Source organism: Oncorhynchus mykiss, chromosome 8 (genome assembly GCF_013265735.2).
Source record: "Oncorhynchus mykiss isolate Arlee chromosome 8, USDA_OmykA_1.1, whole genome shotgun sequence".
Lineage (NCBI taxonomy): Eukaryota > Metazoa > Chordata > Actinopteri > Salmoniformes > Salmonidae > Oncorhynchus > Oncorhynchus mykiss.
Window position 1 is genome coordinate 35,649,123 of NC_048572.1, and position 23,583 is coordinate 35,672,705.

The 23,583-nt window shown below is 47.6% G+C and overlaps 1 protein-coding gene across 5 annotated transcripts in view; it reads right to left on the reverse strand.

The window, feature by feature from the left end:
• Window positions 1–23,583, reverse strand: part of LOC110529865 (ena/VASP-like protein) — a 71,861-nt gene that overhangs the window by 15,650 nt on the left and 32,628 nt on the right. For 3 of the 5 annotated variants that reach the window (XM_036985386.1, XM_036985381.1, XM_036985382.1), the window contains exons 2-3: window positions 6,351–6,525; window positions 3,959–4,136 (exon numbers count right to left, since the gene is read on the reverse strand). In XM_036985386.1, the coding sequence (XP_036841281.1) occupies window positions 3,959–4,136; window positions 6,351–6,525 (353 nt within the window). The remainder of the gene's footprint in view (window positions 1–3,958; window positions 4,137–6,350; window positions 6,526–23,583) is intronic. The other 2 variants (XM_036985383.1, XM_036985384.1) reach the window with 1 other exon arrangement.

The window sequence follows — 23,583 nt, forward strand, 5'->3', positions numbered from 1 at the left end:
CGACGCCTAATCCCAGATCAACCCGTACACCATAGCCACTACACCGACGCCTAATCCCAGATCAACCCGTACACCATAGACACTACACCGACGCCTAATCCCAGATCAACCCGTACACCATAGCCACTACACCGACGCCTAATCCCAGATCAACCTGTACACCATAGCCACTACACCGAAGCCTAATCCCAGATCAACCCGTACACCATAGCCACTACACCGACGCCTAATCCCAGATCAACCCGTACACCATAGCCACTACACCGACGCCTAATCCCAGATCAACCCGTACACCATAGCCACTACACCGACGCCTAATCCCAGATCAACCCGTACACCATAGCCACTACACCGACGCCTAATCCCGACACCATGGCCTACTCCATAGGCACTTGTTTAGACCAGAGAAGCTTGAATAGGTGTATCCAATATGGCTGCTACCATATTACTTCCAGTATACCTATCGAATCCATTCAGAGCTCATCATAGGGGCTCGGAGGGAATTGGTGGATTGAGTGTAGGACCTGCTGTTTGGCAGTTCAGTCAGCGGTCTACTGCAACATTCTACAGGCTTAAATGATGATGATGTCAGCATGTTGTCAGCATGTCAGCATGATGTCAGCATGTTTCACTTTCATCATCTTGTGAGCGAGGTAACGAGTGTGTTTGTTTCAGTAACCCTCTTTCTGAGGTGTAGGCCTAACCCTGTTTGTTGCGCATGAGTGTTCAGTGTGTGTGTGTGTGTGTGTGTGTGTGTGTGCTGGTTTGTATAAGTCTCTCCAAGGACGGCAGAAGAGCCCTTGACATTATGGCGTCTGCTGAGCACACACACCGAGAGAGAGAGAGAGAGACACACATAGGCTTACCGTTGTCTGTATGTGTGTGTGTGTGTGTGTGTGTGTGTGTGGGGTCTGTGACACTCGGAGACAGAGCAGAGGGATGGTGGTGTATGTTCTGTCACTGGACCCTCTTTGTTCCCAGTTTGTGTGTGTGTGTGTGTGTGTGTGTGTGTGTGTGTGTGTGTGTGTGTGTGTATGTGTATTCAGCAAAAGAAAAGCGGAGCACTTAAAGACGGGGCCCTGGGGACAACTCCTCAATGACTCATTTTAATTAACAGTGAGGAGGAGAGCAGAGTGAGGATGGAGAAAACACAGTTACTGTGAGGACTGGGGAGGAGAGGACTCCACTGCCTCATTCTCTCTGTATCATTCTATTTATATCTCTCTCTCTCTCACTCTCTATGTATAGCTGTGTCTCTCCATCTCCATCTCTTGCTATCTTTCTCTCTCTCTCTATTGCTCTCTCTCTCCCCTTCTATCATTCTCTCTCTATCGCTCTCTCTCCCCCTCTGTCTGTCATTATCTCTCTATCACTCTCTCTGTATAGCTGTCTCTCAATCTCTCTCTCTCTGTCATTCTCTCTCTATCACTCTCTCTCCCCCTCTTTCATTCTCTCTATCACTCTGTCATTCTCTCTCTATCGCTCTCTCTCTCCCTCTTTCTATCACTCTCTCCCCCTCTCTCCGTCATTCTCTCTCTATCACTCTCTCCCCCTCTATCATTCTCTCTCTATCGCTCTCTCTCTTTCTATCACTCTCTCTCCCCCTCTCTCCGTCATTCTCTCTCTATCGCTCTCTCCCCCTCTCTCTGTCCCAGGAGATTATGACACTGCAGTGTGTATGACTGTGCCCGCAGTGTGTGTGTGTGCGTGTGTGTGTTTGTTTGTTAATGTGTACAGTACACTGAATGTGTGTGTTTATGAGGGTGTGTGCGTAAATGGGTTAATCTGAGTCCAAAGGGGAAATTAATGTCATCATCTTTAAAGCAAATTAACTCTGTCACCACCGGGGTGAGTTTTGGGGTTCAGTGTGAGGTGATAATCTTAGCCTGACGCCTCTTGATACATTACAACAGGAGCAAAGCATGTGGATATAAAATGAGTTAGATTGGCTGTGTTGTCATGTTATATATCCTGTACTGGGTTCCAGTTGCCTCTTGACGCCTTTGCACTGTCAATGGCTCCGTCTATGTCTTGCAATGTATGTGCTCATTTGGCTCTATGCCATGGTTTCAACGTCCATGTGTGAAGTTGTGGAGCGCAAGAAATGCAAAGCTAATTCCCGTAAAAGGCCTTAGAGAGAGTGAACTGAGTGACCTTGCTGTAGGTGACCATAGAGAGAACCTGGGGCGCAACTAATATTTTCTCGGATAAACACTCCAAACAGCCTATCCAACCGCTCACAGGCGTCCACATGGTCCTAAAGCACACCGCTTCCTCGTATTGTATCACATTCCAAAGATGGGGGAGGGCAAAAATGCAATTTCAGAATGTAGGGGGGACATGTCCCCCCCTCATTCCCAGTGAAAGTTGTGCCCCTGGAAAGAACTATGAGGTTGGTTTTGTGGAGGAACTCTAACAGAATGACAGGACAGTAAATATGGACTGACAGACAGACAGCCCCAGCACTCTGACTCACCTGCATTATTCAAACTGCATTAGAAAAACTAACCTGTCTAGAACCTTTTTCTGCCTCTCAGCCCCTTCATCATTTTAGAGTTAAGTCCATTTTCGAATCAGTCCATTCAGTCGAAGTGGATTGAAATTCCAATCGGAAAATTGGGTCATTGAAAGTAAGTGCCACCCGTTCATACATCAGATTGACTGAATTGAAATGGAATTGACCTCACCTTGCATGACAGGCTCCCTTTCCCCTCTTGCCATAATTAATGAGATTTACAGTATATAGGGTACAGATGTAGAATCATAATTTGAGCCAGTTTGCTACGGCAGGAAAATAATCATGAAGCAAGAGGACATGTGAATTATTATGTGGATTATAATTAATGGAACTTTATTGTAGGGGTTGATACATTTTTCATTAGGGCAAATCAAACCTGACACTTTAAAGTGGGAATTACAAACTTTAGAAGCCCTTTTAAAATCTTGAATACAGTGCCATGCAGGACAATTCTCAGCAACAACAGAGTGATCAAATTAAGATCCTACATCTGTAGGGATCTTTGCCTGTTGTTACCCACTGTCACCCCTATTGGGGTTAAAGACCTATTAACACCCTGAGCCTCACAGACACACACTGGGCTTGACTCACAGAGGCTACACACACACACACACACACACACACACACACACACACACACACACACACACACAGACACACACACACACACACACACACGCACACACACGCACTCACACACATTTACAGCCAAGCACACAAAGAGCCTGCCTGACCGACAGTCATGTGTTATGAGACCCATAAGTTTGAACCTGTGTGTGTGTCTATGTGTGTGGTATGGTGTGTGTGTGTGTGTGTTTGCATGTCGATGTGTGTGTGCGTGCATGTTTGTGTGTGTCTGTGTGCATCCTGAGTGCGTGCATGTCTGTGTGTGTGTGTGTGTGTGTATGTGTGTGTGTGTGTGTGTGTGTATGTGTGTGCATGCGTGCATGCATGCGTTTGTGCGGGTGTGTGTGCGTGTTCGGGTGTGTGTGCGTGTTCGGGTGTGTGTGTGTGTGTGTGTCTGTGTGCATCCTGAGAGCGTGCATGTCTGTGTGTGTGTGTGTGTGTGTGTATGTGTGTGTGTGTGTGTGTGTGTGTGTGTATGTGTGTGCATGCGTGCGTGCATGCGTTTGTGCGGGTGTGTGTGTGTGTGTGTGTGTGTCTGTGAGCCAAACTGCTTCATTAGTATTGTTAATCCGGTCTCTGGTGACCTTAGATACACTGGTCCATCTGTCAGTGTCAAACTCCATAGGCTTTATCTCGTTAGCATGTTACAGTTTAAAAACAGAACACATCTGATCAGCCAAACTGCAAGTTAATAATAGTAGACGCAAGCACACACACACACACCATCTCCCTTACACACACACACACACACCCGAACACACCCCAGGACACACACACACACCCCATGTCCCTTACATACTCTCTCTCTCTCACCTCCGTCCTGAGTGCTGAGGACATTGAGAGCGAACAGCATGGCATTAGAGAAGGTGGTAGCCTCCTCCTTGCTGGCGAAGTTGAGTCCGTATACCTGACGGGCATCACGCCACTGGTGGAAGGTGGGCGTGGCCTGGTTATACTTCAGACCCTTCACTATGGAGTAGTTGATTACCACCTAGAGAGGAGAGATGGAGAGATGGAGAGGTAGAGAGATGGAGAGGTGGTGAGATGGAGAGGTAGAGAGATGGAGAGATGGAGAGGTAGAGAGATGGAGAGATGGAGAGGTAGAGAGATGGAGAGGTGGTGAGATGGAGAGGTAGAGAGATGGAGAGATGGAGAGGTAGAGAGATGGAGAGATGGAGAGGTAGAGAGATGGAGAGGTGGTGAGATGGAGAGGTAGAGAGATGGAGAGATGGAGAGGTAGAGAGATGGAGAGATGGAGAGGTAGAGAGATGGAGAGATGGAGAGGTAGAGAGATGGAGAGGTGGTGAGATGGAGAGGTAGAGAGATGGAGAGGTAGAGAGATGGAGAGGTGGTGAGATGGAGAATGGAGAGGTAGAGAGATGGAGAGGTAGAGAGATGTAGAGGTAGAGAGATGGAGAGGTAGAGAGATGGAGAGGTAGAGAGATGGAGAGGTGGTGAGATGGAGAGGTGGTGAGATGGAGAATGGAGAGGTAGAGAGATGGAGAGGTAGAGAGATGGAGAGTTGGTGAGATGGAGAGATGGAGAGGTAGAGAGGTGGTGAGGTGGTGAGATGGAGAGGTGGTGAGATGGAGAGGTGGCGAGGTGGAGAGGTGGAGAGGTGGTGAGATGGAGAGGTAGAGAGATGGAGAGGTGGTGAGATGGAGAGGTGGTGAGATGGAGAGATGGAGAGGTGGAGAGGTAGAGAGGTGGAGAGGTAGAGAGATGGAGAGGTAGAGAGGTGGTGAGGTGGTGAGATGGAGAGGTGGTGAGATGGAGAGGTGGCGAGGTGGAGAGGTGGAGAGGTGGTGAGATGGAGAGGTAGAGAGATGGAGAGGTGGTGAGATGGAGAGGTGGTGAGATGGAGAGATGGAGAGGTAGAGAGATGGAGAGATGGAGAGGTAGAGAGATGGAGAGGTGGTGAGATGGAGAGGTAGAGAGATGGAGAGATGGAGAGGTAGAGAGATGGAGAGATGGAGAGGTAGAGAGATGGAGAGATGGAGAGGTAGAGAGATGGAGAGGTGGTGAGATGGAGAGGTAGAGAGATGGAGAGGTAGAGAGATGGAGAGGTGGTGAGATGGAGAATGGAGAGGTAGAGAGATGGAGAGGTAGAGAGATGTAGAGGTAGAGAGATGGAGAGGTAGAGAGATGGAGAGGTAGAGAGATGGAGAGGTGGTGAGATGGAGAGGTGGTGAGATGGAGAATGGAGAGGTAGAGAGATGGAGAGGTAGAGAGATGTAGAGGTAGAGAGATGGAGAGGTAGAGAGATGTAGAGGTGGTGAGATGGAGAGGTGGTGAGATGGAGAATGGAGAGGTAGAGAGATGGAGAGGTGGTGAGATGGAGAGTTGGTGAGATGGAGAGATGGAGAGGTAGAGAGGTGGTGAGGTGGTGAGATGGAGAGGTGGTGAGATGGAGAGGTGGCGAGGTGGAGAGGTGGAGAGGTGGTGAGATGGAGAGGTAGAGAGATGGAGAGGTGGTGAGATGGAGAGGTGGTGAGATGGAGAGATGGAGAGGTAGAGAGATGGAGAGGTGGAGAGGTAGAGAGGTGGAGAGGTGGAGAGATGGAGAGGTAGAGAGATGGTGAGGTGGTGAGATGGAGAGGTGGTGAGATGGAGAGGTGGCGAGGTGGAGAGGTGGAGAGGTGGTGAGGTGGAGAGGTAGAGAGATGGAGAGGTGGTGAGATGGAGAGGTGGTGAGATGGAGAGATGGAGAGGTAGAGAGATGGAGAGGTGGAGAGGTAGAGAGGTGGAGAGGTAGAGAGATGGAGAGGTAGAGAGATGGAGAGGTAGAGAGATGGAGAGGTGGTGAGATGGAGAGGTAGAGAGATGGAGAGATGGAGAGGTAGAGAGATGGAGAGGTAGAGAGATGGAGAGGTAGAGAGATGGAGAGGTGGAGAGATGGAGAGGTGGAGAGATGGAGAGGTGAAGAGATGGAGAGGTGGAGAGATGGAGAGGTAGAGAGATGGAGAGGTGGTAAGATGGAGAGGTGGTGAGATGGAGAGGTGGAGAGATGGAGAGGTGGTGTGATGGAGAGATGGGTGAGATGGAGATGTGAGATGGAGAAGTGGAGAGGTGGAAAGGAGGAGAGAGTTCATGGTTACCTTCAAGGCCATTTTAGATCAATGTGTGTGTGTGTATGTGTGTGTGTGTGTGTGTGTGTTTGTGAGTGTGTGTGTGTGTGTTTGTGAGTGTGTGTGTGTGTGTGTACCTCTACCTGCTGGTCCTGTAACTTTACTCCCACCACACGGAAGGTGTTGTTGGCAGTGTTGTGGTAGATGTTGATGCGGCTGAAGCCCTGCTGACCTGGCTTGATGGGAACCCACTTCTTACTGCCGTCATCATAGACCATGACAGAGGCTCGTGCCTGGCAGATACTCTGCTCACTGAGGGGGAAGAGAGAAACAATAAGTCAATTTCTTTATCAATCAATCAATTGATAAATTTGAACCATCATACACCACCATCATACACCACCATCATACAACACCATCATACCTCACCATCATACACCATAATCAAGCACCACCATCATACACCACCATCATACCTCACCATCATACACCACCATCATGCACCACCATCATACCTCACCATCATACCTCACCATCATACACCATAATCAAGCACCACCATCATATACCACCATCTTACCTCACCATCATACACCACCATCATACACCACCATCATACCTCATCATCATACACCACCATCATACACCACCATCATACCTCATCATCATACACCACCATCATACCTCACCATCATACACCACAATCATGCACCACCATCATACCTCATCATCATACACCACCATCATACCTCACCATCATACACCACAATCATGCACCACCATCATACCTCACCATCATACACCACCATCATACCTCACCATAATGCACCACCATCATACCTCACCATCATGCACCACCATCATACCTCACCATCATACACCACCATCATACCTCACCATCATACACCAGCATCATACACCACCATGCACCACCATCATACACCACCATCATACACCACCATCATATACCACCATCATACACCACCATCATGCACCACCATCATACACCACCATCATACCTCACCATCATGCACCACCATCATACCTCACTATCATACACCACCATCATACACCACCATCATACACCACCATAATGCACCACCATCATACACCACCATACACCACCACCATGCACCACCATCATACCTCACCATCATACCTCACCATTATGCACCACCATCATACCTCACCATCATACACCACCATCATGCACCACCATCATACCTCACCATCATACACCAGCATCATACACCACCATGCACCACCATCATACACCACCATCATACACCACCATCATACACCACCATCATGCACCACCATCATATACCACCCTCATACACCACCATCATGCACCACCATCATACACCACCATCATGCACCACCATCATATACCACCCTCATACACCACCATCATGCACCACCATCATACACCACCATCATACACCACCATCATACACCACCATCATGCACCACCATCATATACCACCCTCATACCTCACCATCATGCACCACCATCATACCTCAATATTATACACCACCATCATACACCAGCATCATACCTCACCATCATACACCAGCATCATACACCACCATCATACACCACCATCATGCATCATCATCATACACCGGCATCATACACCAGCATCATACACCACCATCATACACAAGCATCATACACCACCATCATACACCCCCATCATACACAAGCATCATACACCACCATCATACACCACCATCATACACCAGCATCATACACCACCATCATACCTCACCATCACACACCACCATCATACACCACCATCATACACCACCATCATGCACCACCATCATACACCACCATCATACACCACCATCATACACCACCATCATACACCACCACAGAGGCTCTAGCATGGCAGATACTCAGCAGTCAACTTTGAGACAATCAATCAACCAATTCATTATAATTTTATCAACGAATGAGCACAGTGCAGTGCATCTTTAAGACAGTATCAGTTATCAATCACTCAAGGAACCAATAAATAAAAACACAATTTTGTTTGGTTTACGTTGCTTATGACAAAGAACACATTGAGCAGTGCACTGCAGGCCAATCCAGCTGCAGGTCATGTGATTGATTGAAAAGCCCTCCATCCAAACCTAATGAGACATCTATACATGTACACAGCTAGACCAGAGTCTGCTGCTACTGTTATAAATATGTGTGTGTGTTTGTGCCGCCAGCGTTGGGTCTGCCTACTCCCCCATCTTACTGCATTTATCACAGCCCACTGAGGCTCTCTCTCTCCACTGACCTTCACCGTGTTGTGCTGGCACACACGCACACACACACACACACACACACACACACACACACACACACACACACACACACACACACACACACACACACACACACACACACACACACACACAGCTCAATTCACTCCAGCCTTGACTATTGTAGCCAGTAAGTGTCAACAAAGGAGAACACTCTCATCGTTCTTTTCTTAAGTCACAAGCACAGAGATGTGAGATGTCACACAAAAGGCAAGGGAGGAATGGAAAGAGGATGAAAGCAAAGGAGAGACGAAGAGGAGAGACAGAGGATAGGAGTAAGTAGGGAAAGGAAAGGAGGAAAGGAGAGGGGAAATCTAGGAAAGGAGGGAAGGAGAGGAAAGGAGGGAAGGAGAGGAGAGACAGAAAAAAGTAGGGAAGGAGGTGCGATGAGAAAAGGATGGAATGAGGATGGATACAAGGAGAGACAGAGGGAACAAGAGGGAAAGGGAAGGGGACTAGGGGAGGAAGGGGAAAAGGGGGGAGGAGGAAGGGGGGAAGAGGGATAATTTTGGCATACAAATGAGAATAACAAGAGAGAGACCCATCTGTGCCTCTGCTTCAGTGCCAGGCTAAAATTAGTGGAACTGCCCTTGGGGCAGACAGAAAGAGCTGCGTCAGAGTAGAGAGAGAGAGGTAGGATAGGAGGAGAAGGGTGGGGGTTGAGATCCTAAGAGACATGCTAGGTGAGAGGAGAAAGTGAGAGAGAGGTAGAGAGAGAGGTGGAGAGAGGGAGAGAGAGAGAGATAGAGAGAGATGAGAGGGGGGGGGGGGGGGCTGGGATCCTAGGAGAGTTGCTAGGTGCGTATCTTAGATGACGTCAGAGTGGGAGAGAGAGATGGCAAGCCCGAGATAAGAATTGTTGTAGGGAAAGTGGGGGGTCCTGAGCTGCAGGATTCAAGTGAATCTCCTGAGCAGCAAGGAGAGATGTCAGGTTATGGTGAGTGACAACCTTAGAGACTGAGAGAGAGAGAGAGAGAGAGAGAGAGATAGAGAGAGAGAGAGAGAGAGAGAGTCTACTGCCGTAATGGATAAACAGGCAGACAGGGCCTTCCTGTCTCTCAAGCTCATCCCAATAGTCCAGTTCACTAACTCCAGCCAGGATAGTGGATGGGAATAGAGCAGGCTGGGCTCAGTCAGGGCTATTCAATTACTGTCCTGGAGGACCAAAACACTTCTGGTTCTCACCACCTGGTCATGGACTGATTTAAACCTGGAACGCCAGGTGAGTGAACTCTTTGGCCAATCAACATCATTCGTTGATCAATCAACAGCCAGCAGTAACCCTTTGCGGCTAGTGATTTTGAGGTCTAGTGATAGCAAAGTAGATGCTGCTCAGACACACACAGCAGGGGCGGCAGGGTAGCCTAGTGGTTAGAGCGATGGACTAGTAACCGGAAGGTTGCAAGTTCAAACCCACGAGCTGACAAGGTACAAATCTGTCGTTCTGCCCCTGAACAGGCACTGAAAATAAGAATTTGTTCTTAACTGACCTGCCTAGTTAAATAAAAAAAATAAGAACACCGCATGAAAACACTGTAGATTTTTAAGTGAGAAAGTCTTGGTTATAAATAACCACACATCTTAGGGGGAGCGTTGACGCTGCACACTGCAGTAGGGTGGTGGGAGTGACGCCATACACACTTCACGTAAGCGCTTCCCATCTTAACAGGCTTTAAATCAGCCAGTGTAGCAGCAAAGTAGTGAGCTGTTTCATTTCTTTTTTATAACTAGGCGGCTGAGTTCATTTTTGAATTTTTAAGGAGTTCTTGGCAGTCGGACGGAAAATGGCGCCTCCCCCCACCAGCATGAATAAATGAGACTCTCAATGGGAGAGAGAGAGAGAGAGAGAGAGAGAGAGAGAGAGATGATAGAATCGTTCAGAGGCACACACACTGCAGTTTCCCTGCACGCCATATGTCACAGCCATTGATAAATGTACAACAGTGCTCTGACACATGAATAAGTCCAATTTTTCTGGATGCACTAACTATTTTGACTCATCACATACACTGCTGCTACTGTTTAATATCTATCCTGTTGACTAGTCCCTGAATTCCCAGTTATATGTGAAATTATGTCAATTACCTCGTACTCCTGCACATCGACTTGGTGCTGGTACCCCGTGAATATTGCCAAGTTATCGTTACTCATTATTACTTGTATTATTATTATTAATAGTATTATTACTATTATTATTATTACTATTATGTGTTGCTTTCTATTATTTCTCTATTTTCTTTCTCCCTGCATATTGTTGGAAAGGGCCTTGTAAGTATTCACTGTTAGTTTACACTTGCTGTTTATGAAGCATGTGTCAAATAAAATGTGATTTGGAGCTATACCTGAGGGGAGTGTTTGTGTTGACAGACACACACACAAACACACACACACACACACTTTAAATACCATTTTGTACTCTGGAGAAAACATAAGAGACAGATTGACACAGTTACAGGAGATGGAGACAGACAGATGGTGACATTCCACAAGTGTTCTGACTGTGAGATTTATCCTGAAAATGTATCTCTAGAGCCCAGTTCACCAAATCCCCTCTACTATACTGACATTGTTTCGTTTTAGCCTGGGATACTGTATCTGGTTGAGCTTTTCTGACCCAGATGTTTTCAGCCGCAGAAGCACTTCTGGCTCGTCACCTCCTCTGAGCATCACACACACACACACACACACACACACACACACACACACACACACACACACACACACACACACACACACACACACACACACACACACACACACCTGAAACCCCGTATGCACACACACCATGACATTAATTCTCCTCAAGGACTCAGGTCACTGAAAGGTTAATGGTTAATAGCTCACACCAGCCTATACTGAACATCTCTCTCTCCTCCCCTAAACCCCCCTACCTCTATTTCTCTCTCCGTCCTTCGTGTTTGTGTCCCTGTTCTCCCCCCCCTCTCCCTGTGGTTCATTAGTCAGTGGTTTAACGTGGTGACCAATTGGGATCTGGTGCACCCTGCCTGACCTTTCCCTGGATAATGATCACACTGGCAATACTGTTCACACTGTAGTCTGGACTGAATGGCCATGCTGTGTCACACTGTATTCTGCAGACTGGCCATTCATCTCTACACAGTCATGGCTCTCTGTGGTAGAAGGTGCAGGAAGCCTTTCTTTTCTCTCGGGTTTTACAGCCTGCTGAATGAGATATGGAGGGATAGACAGAGAGAGGGAGAGAAAGAGAGAGAGAGATTGCAATGCGTATATCTTTGTTTATAGCCGAATGAGAGATGAGAGCAGGACAGAAAAAGAGGGATAGAGGGAGAAGGGAGGGGCATCTCTCTGTTTACAGCGAGCTTGAAGGCGAGAGTCATGGCGTTTTCTCATCACTATAATCACCAGCTTCACAGCGTCTGTTCCCCACTCTGTTTCCGACACAGAACCACCGGTGCCCTGAGCTAAATGTACTCCGTTATCATCATCCCCCTGATCAAAGGTGAGCAGCAAAACAAGTCTCTGTCAGCGTGAGTAGACACGCTACGTGTTCAAAGCACACAGTCGCACACGCACGCACACGCACACGCACACACACACACACACACACATCAAGGGGAGCTTCAGTCTCAGCACTCACATTTATGATGATAACAATGGTCACGTTTAATGCACAAATCCCGATAATGAACTTTAGCCACTCAGTCACTCTCAAAAACTCTAGCAAGTCAGTACATTTTTCCCCAGACTATAGTGTTGCTGTAGTGACTGGATCCTTATACTATCAGTGGCACTCTCTCTGGTTAAAATGGCCCTACTTGACAACTCAACTCTCTCCATTCTGTAACAGGCTATTAGAGTGGAGTGGTTGAGCTGAAACGCTCTCTCTCTGTCCCGCTTCCTCGCTCTCTCTCTCCCTCTCAATTCTTTTCAATTCAATTCAAAGGGCTTTATTGGCATGGGAAACATATGTTTATGTTGTCAAAGCAAGTGAAATAGATCGTAAATAAAAGTGTGGCAACAGGTGACAAATCTTGCTGCTGTGATGGCACACTGTGGTATTTCATCCAGGAGATATGGAAGTTAATCAAAATTGGATTTGTTTTTCGAATTCTTTGTAGATCTGTGCAATCTGAGGGAAATCTGTGTCTCTAATATGGTCATACATTTGGCAGGAGATCAGGAAGTGCAGCTCAGTTTCCACCTAATTTTATGAGCAGTGTGCACATAGCCTGTCTTCTCTTGAGAGCCAGGTCTGACTTCGGCGGCATTTCTCAATAGCAAGGCTATACTCACTGAGTCTGTACATAGTCAAAGCTTTCCTTAAGTTTGGGCCAGTCACAGTGGTCAGATATTCTACCACTGTGTACTCTCTGTTTAGGGCCAAAAAGCATTCTAATTTGCTCTGTGTTTTTGTTAATTCTTTCCAATGTGTCAAGTAATTATCTTTTAGTTTTCTCATGATTTGGTTGGATCTAACTGTGGGATCTGTTTGTCTTTGTAAACATGACCAGCTTGCTTAGGGGACTCTTCTCCAGGTTCATCTCTATGTAGGTGATGGCTTTGTTATGGAAGGTTTGGGAATCGCTTCCTTTTAGGTGGTTGTAGAATTTAACGGCTCTTTTCTGGATTTTGATAATTAGCGGGTATCGGCCTAATTCTGCTCTGCATGCATTATTTGGTGTTTTATGTTGTACACTGAGGATGTTTTCGCAGAATTCTGCATACAGAGTCTCAATTTGGTGTTTGTCCCATTTTGTGAATTCTTGGTTGGTAAGTGGACCCCAGACCTAACAACCATAGGGCAATTGGTTCTATAACTGATTCAAGTATTTTTAGCCAGATCCTAATTGGTATGTCGAATCTTATGTTCCTTTTGATGGCATAGAAGGCCCTTCTTGCCTTGTCTCTCAGATCGTTCACAGCTTTGTTGAAGTTACCTGTGGCGCTGATGTTTAGGTTGAGGTATGTGTAGTTCTTTGTGTGCTCTAGGGCAACGGTGTCTAGATGGAATTTGTATTTGTGGTCCTGACGACTGGACCTTTGTTGGAACACCATTGTTTTTGTCTTACTGAGATTTACTGTCAGGGCCCAGGTCTGGCTGAATATGTGCAGAAGATCTATGTGCTGCTGTAGGCCCTGTTTCGTTGGTGACAGAAGCACCAGATCATCAGCAAACAGTAGAGATTTGACTTCAGATTCTCTCTTCAGATTCTAGTATGGTGAGGCTGGGTGCTGTGGACTGTTTTAGTGCCCTCGCCAATTCGTAGATATATATGTTGAAGAGAGTGGGGCTTAAGCTGCATCCCTGTTTCACTCCACAGCGCTGTGGAAAGAACTGTGTGTGTTTTTGCCAATTTTAACTGCACACTTGATGTTTGTGTACATTGATATTATAATGTTGTATGTTTTTCCCCCAACACCACTTTCCATAAATTTGTATAGCAGACCCTCATGCCAAATTGAGTCAAAGTTTTTTTTTAAATCAACAAAGCATGAGAAGACTGCCTTTGTTTTGGTTTGTTTGTTTGTCAAATAGGGTGTGCAGGGTGAATACGTGGTCTGTCGTACAGTAATTTGGCAAAATGCCAATTTGACATTTGCTCAGTACATTGTTTTCACTGGGGAAATGTATGAGTCCGCTCTTAATGATAATGCAGAGGATTTTCCCAAGGTTGCTGTTGACGCATATCCCATGGTAGTTATTGGGGTCAAATTTGTCTCCACTTTTGTGGATTGGGTGATCAGTCCTTGGTTCCAAATATTGGGGAAGATTCCAGAGCTAAGGATGATGTTAAAGAGTTTAAGTATAGTCAATTGGAATTTGTTGTCTGTATATTTTATAAGTTCATTGAGGATACCATCAACACCACAGGCCTTTTTGGGTTGAAGGGTTTGTATTTTGTCCCGTAGTTCATTCAATGTAATTGGAGAATCCAGCGGGTTCTGGTACTCTTTAATATTTGATTCTAAGATTTGTATTTGATAATGTATATGTTTTTGCTGTTTGTTCTTTGTTACAGGGCCAAAAAGATTGAAGAAGTGGTTTACCCATACATCTCCATTTAGGATAGATAACTGCAAATCAAAAAACAATCAAATGTTATTTGTCACATACACATGGCTAGCAGATGTTAATGCGAGTGTAGCAAAATGCTTGTGCTTCTAGTTCCCACATTGCAGTAATAACCAACGAGTAATTTAAACTAACAATTTCACAACAACTACCTTATACATACAAGTGTAAAGGGATGAAGAATATGTACATAAAAATATATGAATGAGTGATGGTACAGAACGGCATAGACAAGATGCAGTAGATGGTATTGAGTACAGTATATACATATGAGATGAGTAATGTAGGGTATGTAAACATATAAAAGTGGCTAGTGATACATTTTTACATCAATCTTTCCATTATTAAAGTGACTGGAGTTGAGTCAGTATGTTGGCAGCAGCCACTCAATGTTAGTGGTGGCTGTTTAACAGTCTGATGGCCTTGAGATAGAAGCTGTTTTTCAGTCTCTCTGTCCCTGCTTTGATGCATCTGTACTGACCTTGCCTTCTGAATGATAGCGGGGTGAACAGGCAGTGAATTGGGTGGTTGTTGTCCTTGATGATCTATATTGCCTTCCTGTGACATCGGGGGGTGTAGATGTCCTGGAGGGCAAGTAGTTTGCCCCCGGTGATGCGTTGTGCAGACCTCACTACCCTCTAGAGAGCCTTACGGTTGTGGGCGGAGCAGTTGCCGTACCAGGCGGTGATACAGCCCGACAGGATGCTCTCGATTGTGCATCTGTAAAAGTTTGTGTGCTTTTGGTGACAAGCCAAATTTCTTCAGCCTCCTGAGGTTGCCTCTGCTGTTTCCTGAAGTCCACGATCATCTCCTTTGTTTTTGTTGACGTTGAGTGTGAGGTTATTTTCCTGACAACACACTCCGAGGGCCCTCACCTCCTCCCTGTAGGCCGTCTCGTCATTGTTGGTAATCAAGCCTACCACTCTAGTGTCGTCTGCAAACTTGATGATTGAGTTGGAGGCGTGCATGGCCACGCAGTCGTGGGTGAACAGGGAGTACAGGAGAGGGCTCAGAAAGCACCCTTGTGGGGCCCCAGTGTTGAGGATCAGCGGGGTGGAGATGTTGTTACCTACCCTCACCACCTGGGAAGTCCAGTACCCAGTTGCACAGGGCGGGGTCGAGACCTAGGGTCTCGCGCTTGATGACGAGTTTGGAGGGTACTATGGTGTTAAATGCTGAGCTGTAGTCGATGAACAGCATTCTCACATAGGTATTCCTCTTGTCAATATGGGTGAGGGCAGTGTGGTTGAGATTGCGTTGTCTGTGGACCTATCGGGGCGGAAAGCAAATTGGAGTGGGTCTAGGGTGTCAGGTAGGGTGGAGGTGATATGGTCCTTGACTAGTCTCTCAAAGCACTTCATGATGACGGACGTGAGTGCTACGGGGCGGTAGTCGTTTAGCTCAGTTACCTTAGCTTTCTTGGGAACAGGAACAATGGTGGCCCTCTTGAAGCATGTGGGAACAGCAGACTGGGATAAGGATTGATTGAATATGTCCGTAAACACACCAGCCAGCTGGTCTGCGCTTGCACTGAGGACGCGGCTGGGGATGCTGACAGGGCCTGCAGCCTTGCGAGGGTTAACACATTTAAATGTTTTACTCACGACGGCAGCAGTGAAGGAGATTCTGCAGGTTTTGGTAGCGGGCCGTGTCAGTGGCACTGTATTGTCCCCAAAGCGAGCAAAGAAGTTGTTAATTCTGTCTGGGAGCAAGACATCCTGGTCCACGACGGGGCTGGTTTTCTTTTTGTAATCCGTGATTGACTGTAGATCCTGCCACACACCTATTGTGTCTGAGCCGTTGAATTACGACTCTACTTTGTCTCTATACTGACGCATGGCTTGTTTGATTGCCTTGCGGAGGGAATAGCTACACTGTCTGTATGCGGTCATGTTTCCGGTCACCTTGCCCTGGTTAAAAGCAGTGGTTTGTGCTTTCTGTTTCATGCGAATGCTGCCATCAATCCACGGTTTCTGGTTTGGGAATGTTTTAATAGTTGCTGTGGGTACAACGTCGCCGATGCACTTGCTAATAAACTCGCTCCCCGAATCAGCGTAATCGTCAATGTTGTTGTTTGACGCAATGCGGAACATATCCCAATCCACGTGATCGAAGTAATCTTGAAGTGTGGAATCAGATTGGTCGGACCAGCGTTGAACAGACCTGAGAGCGGGAGCTTCCTGTTTTTGTCATGTACTGTCATGTTGTCTTGTCTCTGTCCTTTCCCTTCACCCTGTCTCCCTCTGCTGGTCGTTGTTATGTTACCTTTTCTCCCCCTCTTTTCCCCAGCTGTGCCTTGTCTCCTCCTAATTACCCATTCACCCCGTTCCCCACCTGTTCCCTTTTTCCCTCTGATTAGGTCCCTATATCTCTCTCTGTTTCTGCTCCTGTCCTTGTCGGATTCTTGTTTGTTTGTTTGTGTGTCTCATGCCTGAACCAGACTATCATCGTGTGTGCTGCAACCTTGTCCTGTCCTGTCGGAATCTACCTGTCCATCTGAGCCCACGTATGTTCGTCATTAAAGTACTCTGTTTGTTAATTCGCTTTTGGGTCCTCATTCACGCACCATAACAGAAGAATCCGACCAAGAATGGACCCAGCGACTTCGGATCCTCTCCACTCAGCCATCGAGATCCAGGGAGCGATGCTAGGCAGACACGAGCAGGAATTGTCTGCTGCTCGACATGCCGTTGAGACCCTGGCCACCCAAGTCTCCAACCTCACAGAACAGGTTCACCATCTCCGCCTCGATCCACCGGCCACTTCCAGGGCTTTCGAATCTCCGGAGCCCAGAATCAATAACCCGCCGTGTTACTCTGGGGAGCCCACTGAATGCCGCTCGTTCCTCACCCAGTGTGATATTGTGTTTTCTCTCCAGCCCAACACTTACGCCAGGAGCACTGCTCGTGTCGCCTACGTCATATCTCTCCTTACTGGACGGGCTCGTGAGTGGGGCACGGCAATCTGGGAGGCAAGGGCTGAGTGTACTAACCAGTATCAGGACTTTAAGGAGGAGATGATACGGGTTTTTGATCGATCTGTTTTTGGGGAGGAGGCTTCCAGGGCCCTGTCTTCCCTATGTCAAGGCAATCGATCCATAACAGACTACTCTATTGAGTTTCGCACTCTTGCTGCCTCCAGTGGCTGGAACGAGCCGGCTTTGCTCGCTCGTCTTCTGGAGGGTCTCCGCGCAGAGGTAAAGGATGAGATTCTCTCCCGGGAGGTTCCTTCCAGCGTGGATTCCTTGATTGAACTCGCTATTCGCATTGAGCGACGGGTTGATCTTCGTCACCGAGCTCGTGGAAAGGAGCTCGCGTTCTCCGTTGCCCCCCTCTCCGCATCACTACCATCTTCCTCTGCCGGCTCGGGAGCTGAGCCTATGCAGCTGGGAGGTATCCGCATCTCGACTAAGGAGAGGGAACGGAGAATCACCAACCGCCTCTGTCTCTATTGCGGTTCTGCTGGTCATTTTGTCACTTCATGTCCAGTAAAAGCCAGAGCTCATCAGTAAGCGGAGGGCTACTGGTGAGCGCTACTACTCCTGTCTCTCCTTCGAGATCCTGCAGGGAGCCAGGTTTTTCACTAAGTTGGACCTTCGTAACGCTTACCATCTCGTGCGCATCAGGGAGGGGGACGAGTGGAAGACGGCGTTTAACACTCCGTTAGGGCACTTTGAATACCGGGTTCTTCCTTTCGGCCTCGCTAACGCTCCAGCTGTCTTTCAGGCATTAGTCAATGATGTCCTGAGAGACATGCTGAACATCTTTGTTTTCGTTTACCTTGACGATATCCTGATTTTTTCACCGTCACTCCAGATTCATCTTCAGCACGTTCGACGTGTCCTCCAGCGCCTTTTAGAGAATTGTCTTTTTGTGAAGGCTGAGAAGTGCACTTTTCATGCCTCCTCCGTCACATTTCTCGGTTCTGTTATTTCCGCTGAAGGCATTAAGATGGATCCCGCTAAGGTCCAAGCTGTCATTGATTGGCCCGCTCCTAAGTCACGCGTCGAGCTGCAGCGCTTTCTCGGCTTCGCGAACTTCTATCGTCGTTTCATCCGTAATTTCGGTCAGGTGGCAGCTCCTCTCACAGCCCTTACTTCTGTCAAGACGTGCTTTAAGTGGTCCGTTTCCGCCCAGGGAGCTTTTGATCTCCTCAAGAATCGTTTTACATCCGCTCCTATCCTTGTTACACCTGACGTCTCTAGACAGTTCGTTGTCGAGGTTGACGCGTCAGAGGTGGGCGTGGGAGCCATTCTTTCTCAGCGCTCCCTCTCTGACGACAAGGTCCACCCATGCGCGTATTTTTCTCATCGCCTGTCCCCGTCGGAACGTAACTATGATGTGGGAAACCGCGAACTGCTCGCCATCCGGTTAGCCCTAGGCGAATGGCGACAGTGGTTGGAGGGGGCGACCGTTCCTTTTGTCGTTTGGACTGACCATAGGAACCTTGAGTACATCCGTTCTGCCAAACGACTTAATGCGCGTCAGGCGCGTTGGGCGCTGTTTTTCGCTCGTTTCGAGTTCGTGATTTCTTATCGTCCGGGCTCTAAGAACACCAAGCCTGATGCTTTATCTCGTCTCTTCAGTTCTTCAGTGGCCTCCACTGACCCCGAGGGGATTCTCCCTGAGGGGCGTGTTGTCGGGTTGACTGTCTGGGGAATTGAGAGGCAGGTAAAGCAAGCGCTCACTCACACTCCGTCGCCGCGCGCTTGTCCTAGGAACCTTCTTTTCGTTCCCGTTCCTACTCGTCTGGCCGTTCTTCAGTGGGCTCACTCTGCCAAGTTAGCCGGCCACCCTGGCGTTCGGGGTACGCTTGCTTCCATTCGCCAGCGTTTTTGGTGGCCCACCCGGGAGCATGACACGCGTCGTTTCGTGGCTGCTTGTTCGGTCTGCGCGCAGACTAAGTCCGGTAACTCCCCTCCTGCCGGCCGTCTCAGGCCGCTTCCCATTCCCTCTCGACCGTGGTCTCACATCGCCTTAGATTTTGTCACCGGACTGCCTTCGTCAGCGGGGAAGACTGTTATTCTTACGGTTGTCGACAGGTTCTCTAAGGCGGCTCATTTTATTCCCCTTGCTAAGCTTCCTTCTGCTAAAGAGACGGCACAAATCATCATCGAGAATGTTTTCAGAATTCATGGCCTTCCGTCAGACGTCGTTTCGGACAGAGGTCCGCAATTCACGTCTCAATTTTGGAGGGAGTTTTGCCGTTTGATTGGGGCTTCCGTCAGTCTCTCTTCCGGCTTTCACCCCCAGTCTAACGGTCAAGCAGAACGGGCCAATCAGACTATTGGTCGCATCTTACGCAGTCTTTCTTTTCGCAACCCTGCGTCTTGGTCAGAACAGCTCCCCTGGGCAGAATACGCCCACAACTCGCTTCCTTCGTCTGCGACAGGGCTATCTCCTTTTCAGAGTAGCCTCGGGTACCAGCCTCCGCTGTTCTCATCTCAGTTCGCCGAGTCCAGCGTCCCCTCCGCTCAGGCTTTTGTCCAACGTTGCGAGCGCACCTGGAAGAGGGTCAGGTCTGCACTTTGCCGTTATAGGGCGCAGACTGTGAGAGCTGCTAATAAGCGTAGAACTAAGAGTCCTAGATATTGTCGCGGTCAGAGAGTTTGGCTCTCCACTCAGAACCTTCCCCTTAAGACCGCTTCTCGCAAGTTGACCCCGCGGTTCATTGGTCCGTTCCGTATTTCTCAAATCATTAACCCTGTCGCAGTGCGACTTCTTCTGCCGCGATATCTTCGTCGCGTCCACCCGGTCTTCCATGTCTCCTGTGTCAAGCCCGTTCTTCGCGCCCCCGCTCGTCTTCCCCCCCCCCCCCCCCCCCATCCTTGTCGAGGGCGCACCCATCTACAGGGTCCGTAGGATTTTGGACATGCGTCCTCGGGGCCGTGGTCATCAGTACCTAGTAGATTGGGAGGGGTACGGTCCTGAGGAGAGGAGTTGGGTTCCCTCTCGGGACGTGCTGGACCGTGCGCTGATCGATGATTTCCTCCGTTGCCGCCAGGCTTCCTCCTCGAGTGCGCCAGGAGGCGCTCGGTGAGTGGGGGGGTACTGTCATGTACTGTCATGTTGTCTTGTCTCTGTCTTTTCCCTTCACCCTGTCTCCCTCTGCTGGTCGTTGTTATGTTACCTTTTCTCCCCCTCTTTTCCCCAGCTGTGCCTTGTCTCCTCCTAATTACCCATTCACCCCGTTCCCCACCTGTTCCCTTTTTCCCTCTGATTAGGTCCCTATATCTCTCTCTGTTTCTGCTCCTGTCCTTGTCGGATTCTTGTTTGTTTGTTTGTGTGTCTCATGCCTGAACCAGACTATCATCGTGTGTGCTGCAACCTTGTCCTGTCCTGTCGGAATCTACCTGTCCATCTGAGCCCACGTATGTTCGTCATTAAAGTACTCTGTTTGTTAATTCGCTTTTGGGTCCTCATTCACGCACCATAACAGTTTTAGTCTCTGTCTATAGGCAGGGAGTCGTGGTCAGCTTTTCCGAAAGGAGGGCGGGGGAGGCCCTTATATGCGTCACGGAAGTTAGAATAACAATGATCCAGGGTTTTACCAACCCTGGTAGCACAATCGATATGCTGATAGAATTTAGGGAGTCTTATTTTCAGATTAGCCTTGTTAAAATCCCCAGCTACAATGAATGCAGCCTCAGGATATGTGGTTTCCAGTTTACATAGAGTCAAATAAAGTTTGTTCAGGCCCATCGATGTGTCTGCTTGGGGGGGAATATATGCGGCTGTTATTATAATCTAAGAGAATTCTCTTGGTAGGTAATGCGGTCGACATTTGATTGTGAGGAATTCTAAGTCAGGTGAACAGAAGGATTTGAGTTCCTGTATGTTGTTATGATCACACCACATTAATCATAAGGCATACTCTTCTTACCAGAAAGATGCTTGTTTCTGTCGGCGCGATGCGTGAAGAAACCAGCTGGCTGTACCGACTCCGATAGCGTGTCTCGAGTGAGCCATGTTTCCAATTTTCCCAGAAGTGGTTAGTCTATGGACTTTGAGCTGATTTCTGACATGCTGTTCCTTCTTTTTCCATAGTGTATTTCTGTATTGTTTTAGTGATTCACCATAGTGAAGGCGTAGACTCAGATTATCTGGGTCTCTATGTTTTTGGTTGGATAGGTTTCTCAATTTCTTTCTTAGGTTTTTGCATTCTTCATTAAACCATTTATCATTGTTGTTAATTTTCTGTTTGAAATTTTTAGATTTGATAGGGAAGCTGCGAGGTCAAATATACCGTTTAGATTTTTTACTGCCAAGTTTACACCTTCACTGTTACAGTGGAAAGTTTGTTCCAGGACGTTGTCTAAAAGGGATTGAATTAGTTGTTGACCAATTGTTTATTGGTAAGTTTCCACATTTATAGCATTTCTATATATTATTCAATTCCTTTGGCTTTGATGCCTCATGACTGAGTAGTGCTCTGTTCAAGAAGACTTTGATATCTCCCTCCCTCCCCCTAGTAATGCACTCGGCAGTGGAAGGTCTACTACTAAGCATTAACCTATGTACTGCGCATAACCCTGACACAGAGACACGGGAGAGACAGACAGAGAGCACAGGAGGTTGGTGGCACCTTTATTGGGGAGGACAGGCTTGTGGTAACGGCTGGAGCGGAACTAGTGGAATTGTATCAAACACATGGTCAACATTTAATTCGCTCCTTTCCAGCCATTATTATGGGGGGGAGATTAAACCTAAGGAGCTTTTTGGCACTCTTGCACCGCAACACAGTTCAAGTGCCACTACGATCTTTGTTATGAGGACTTTGAGGTCCAGCAAGGTCACACAAATAACTCTTTAGTGATGAAAGCAGAGGAGAGCAGTAGACATATTCAGTCTTTGTGTTGCAGAGCCAGCTGCAGATGACAACAGCCAACTAACCAGCGAGCTGGCTGGCAGGACAAATACTGTTTAGCACAAATAGTTTTTCTAGTTCTTTTAAACAAAACAAGGATTCATGTTGGAGAAGTGAAGTTACAAAAATGAGCCAAGGAACTGCAAAATGAAACAGAGCGGTGTGTGTGTGTGTTTACTATCCTCACAAGGATAGTAGAATGAGGAACATTCAGACAAGTGGGGACACAAGGAAAAGGGTTATTTTAGGCTTAGAGGTTAGGTTTAGGGTTAGGGTTACAATTAGGGTTAGAATCAGGGTTAGGGGTAAATGTTTGGTCCCCACAAAGACAGTAAAACAAACACGTTTGTGTGTGTATGCGTGTGTGTGTGTGTCTGTGTGTGTGATAGGGCTGGGCAATATGGCCTACAAACGTATGGGCGAGTTACAATATACAGTGCATTCAGAAAGTATTCAGACCACTTGACTTTTTCCACATTTCGTTACTTTACAGCCGTATTCTAAAACCTATTAAATCGTTTTTTTTCTTCATCAATCTTCACACAACACCCCACAATGACAAAGCAAAAAACAGTTTTTTAGAAATGTTTGCAAATGTATTAAAAATGTAAAATCACATTTACATAAGTATTCAGAACCTTTTCTCAGTACTTTGTTAAAGCACCTTTGGCAGCGATTACAGCCTTAGTCTTCTTGGGTATGACGCTACAAGCTTGGCACACCTGTATTTGTGGAGTTTCTCCCATTCTTCTCTGCAGATCCTTTCAAGCTATGTCAGGTTGGATGGGGAGCATCGCTGCACAGGTATTTTCAAGTCCGGGCCACTCAAAGACATTCAGAGACTTGTCCCGAAGCCACACCTGTGTTGTCTTGGCTGTGTTCTTAAGGTCATTGTCCTGTTAGAAGGTGAACCTTCACCCCAGTCTGAGCGCTCTGGAGCAGGTTTTCATCAAGGATCTCTCTGTACTTTGTTTCCGTTCATCTTTCCCTCCACCCTGACTAGTCTCCTAGTCCCTGCCGCTGAAAAACATCCCCACAGCATGATGCTGCCACCCCCATGCTTCACCGTAGGGATGGTGCCAGGTTTCCTCCAGACGTGGCGCTGGGCATTTAGGCCAAAGAGTTCAATC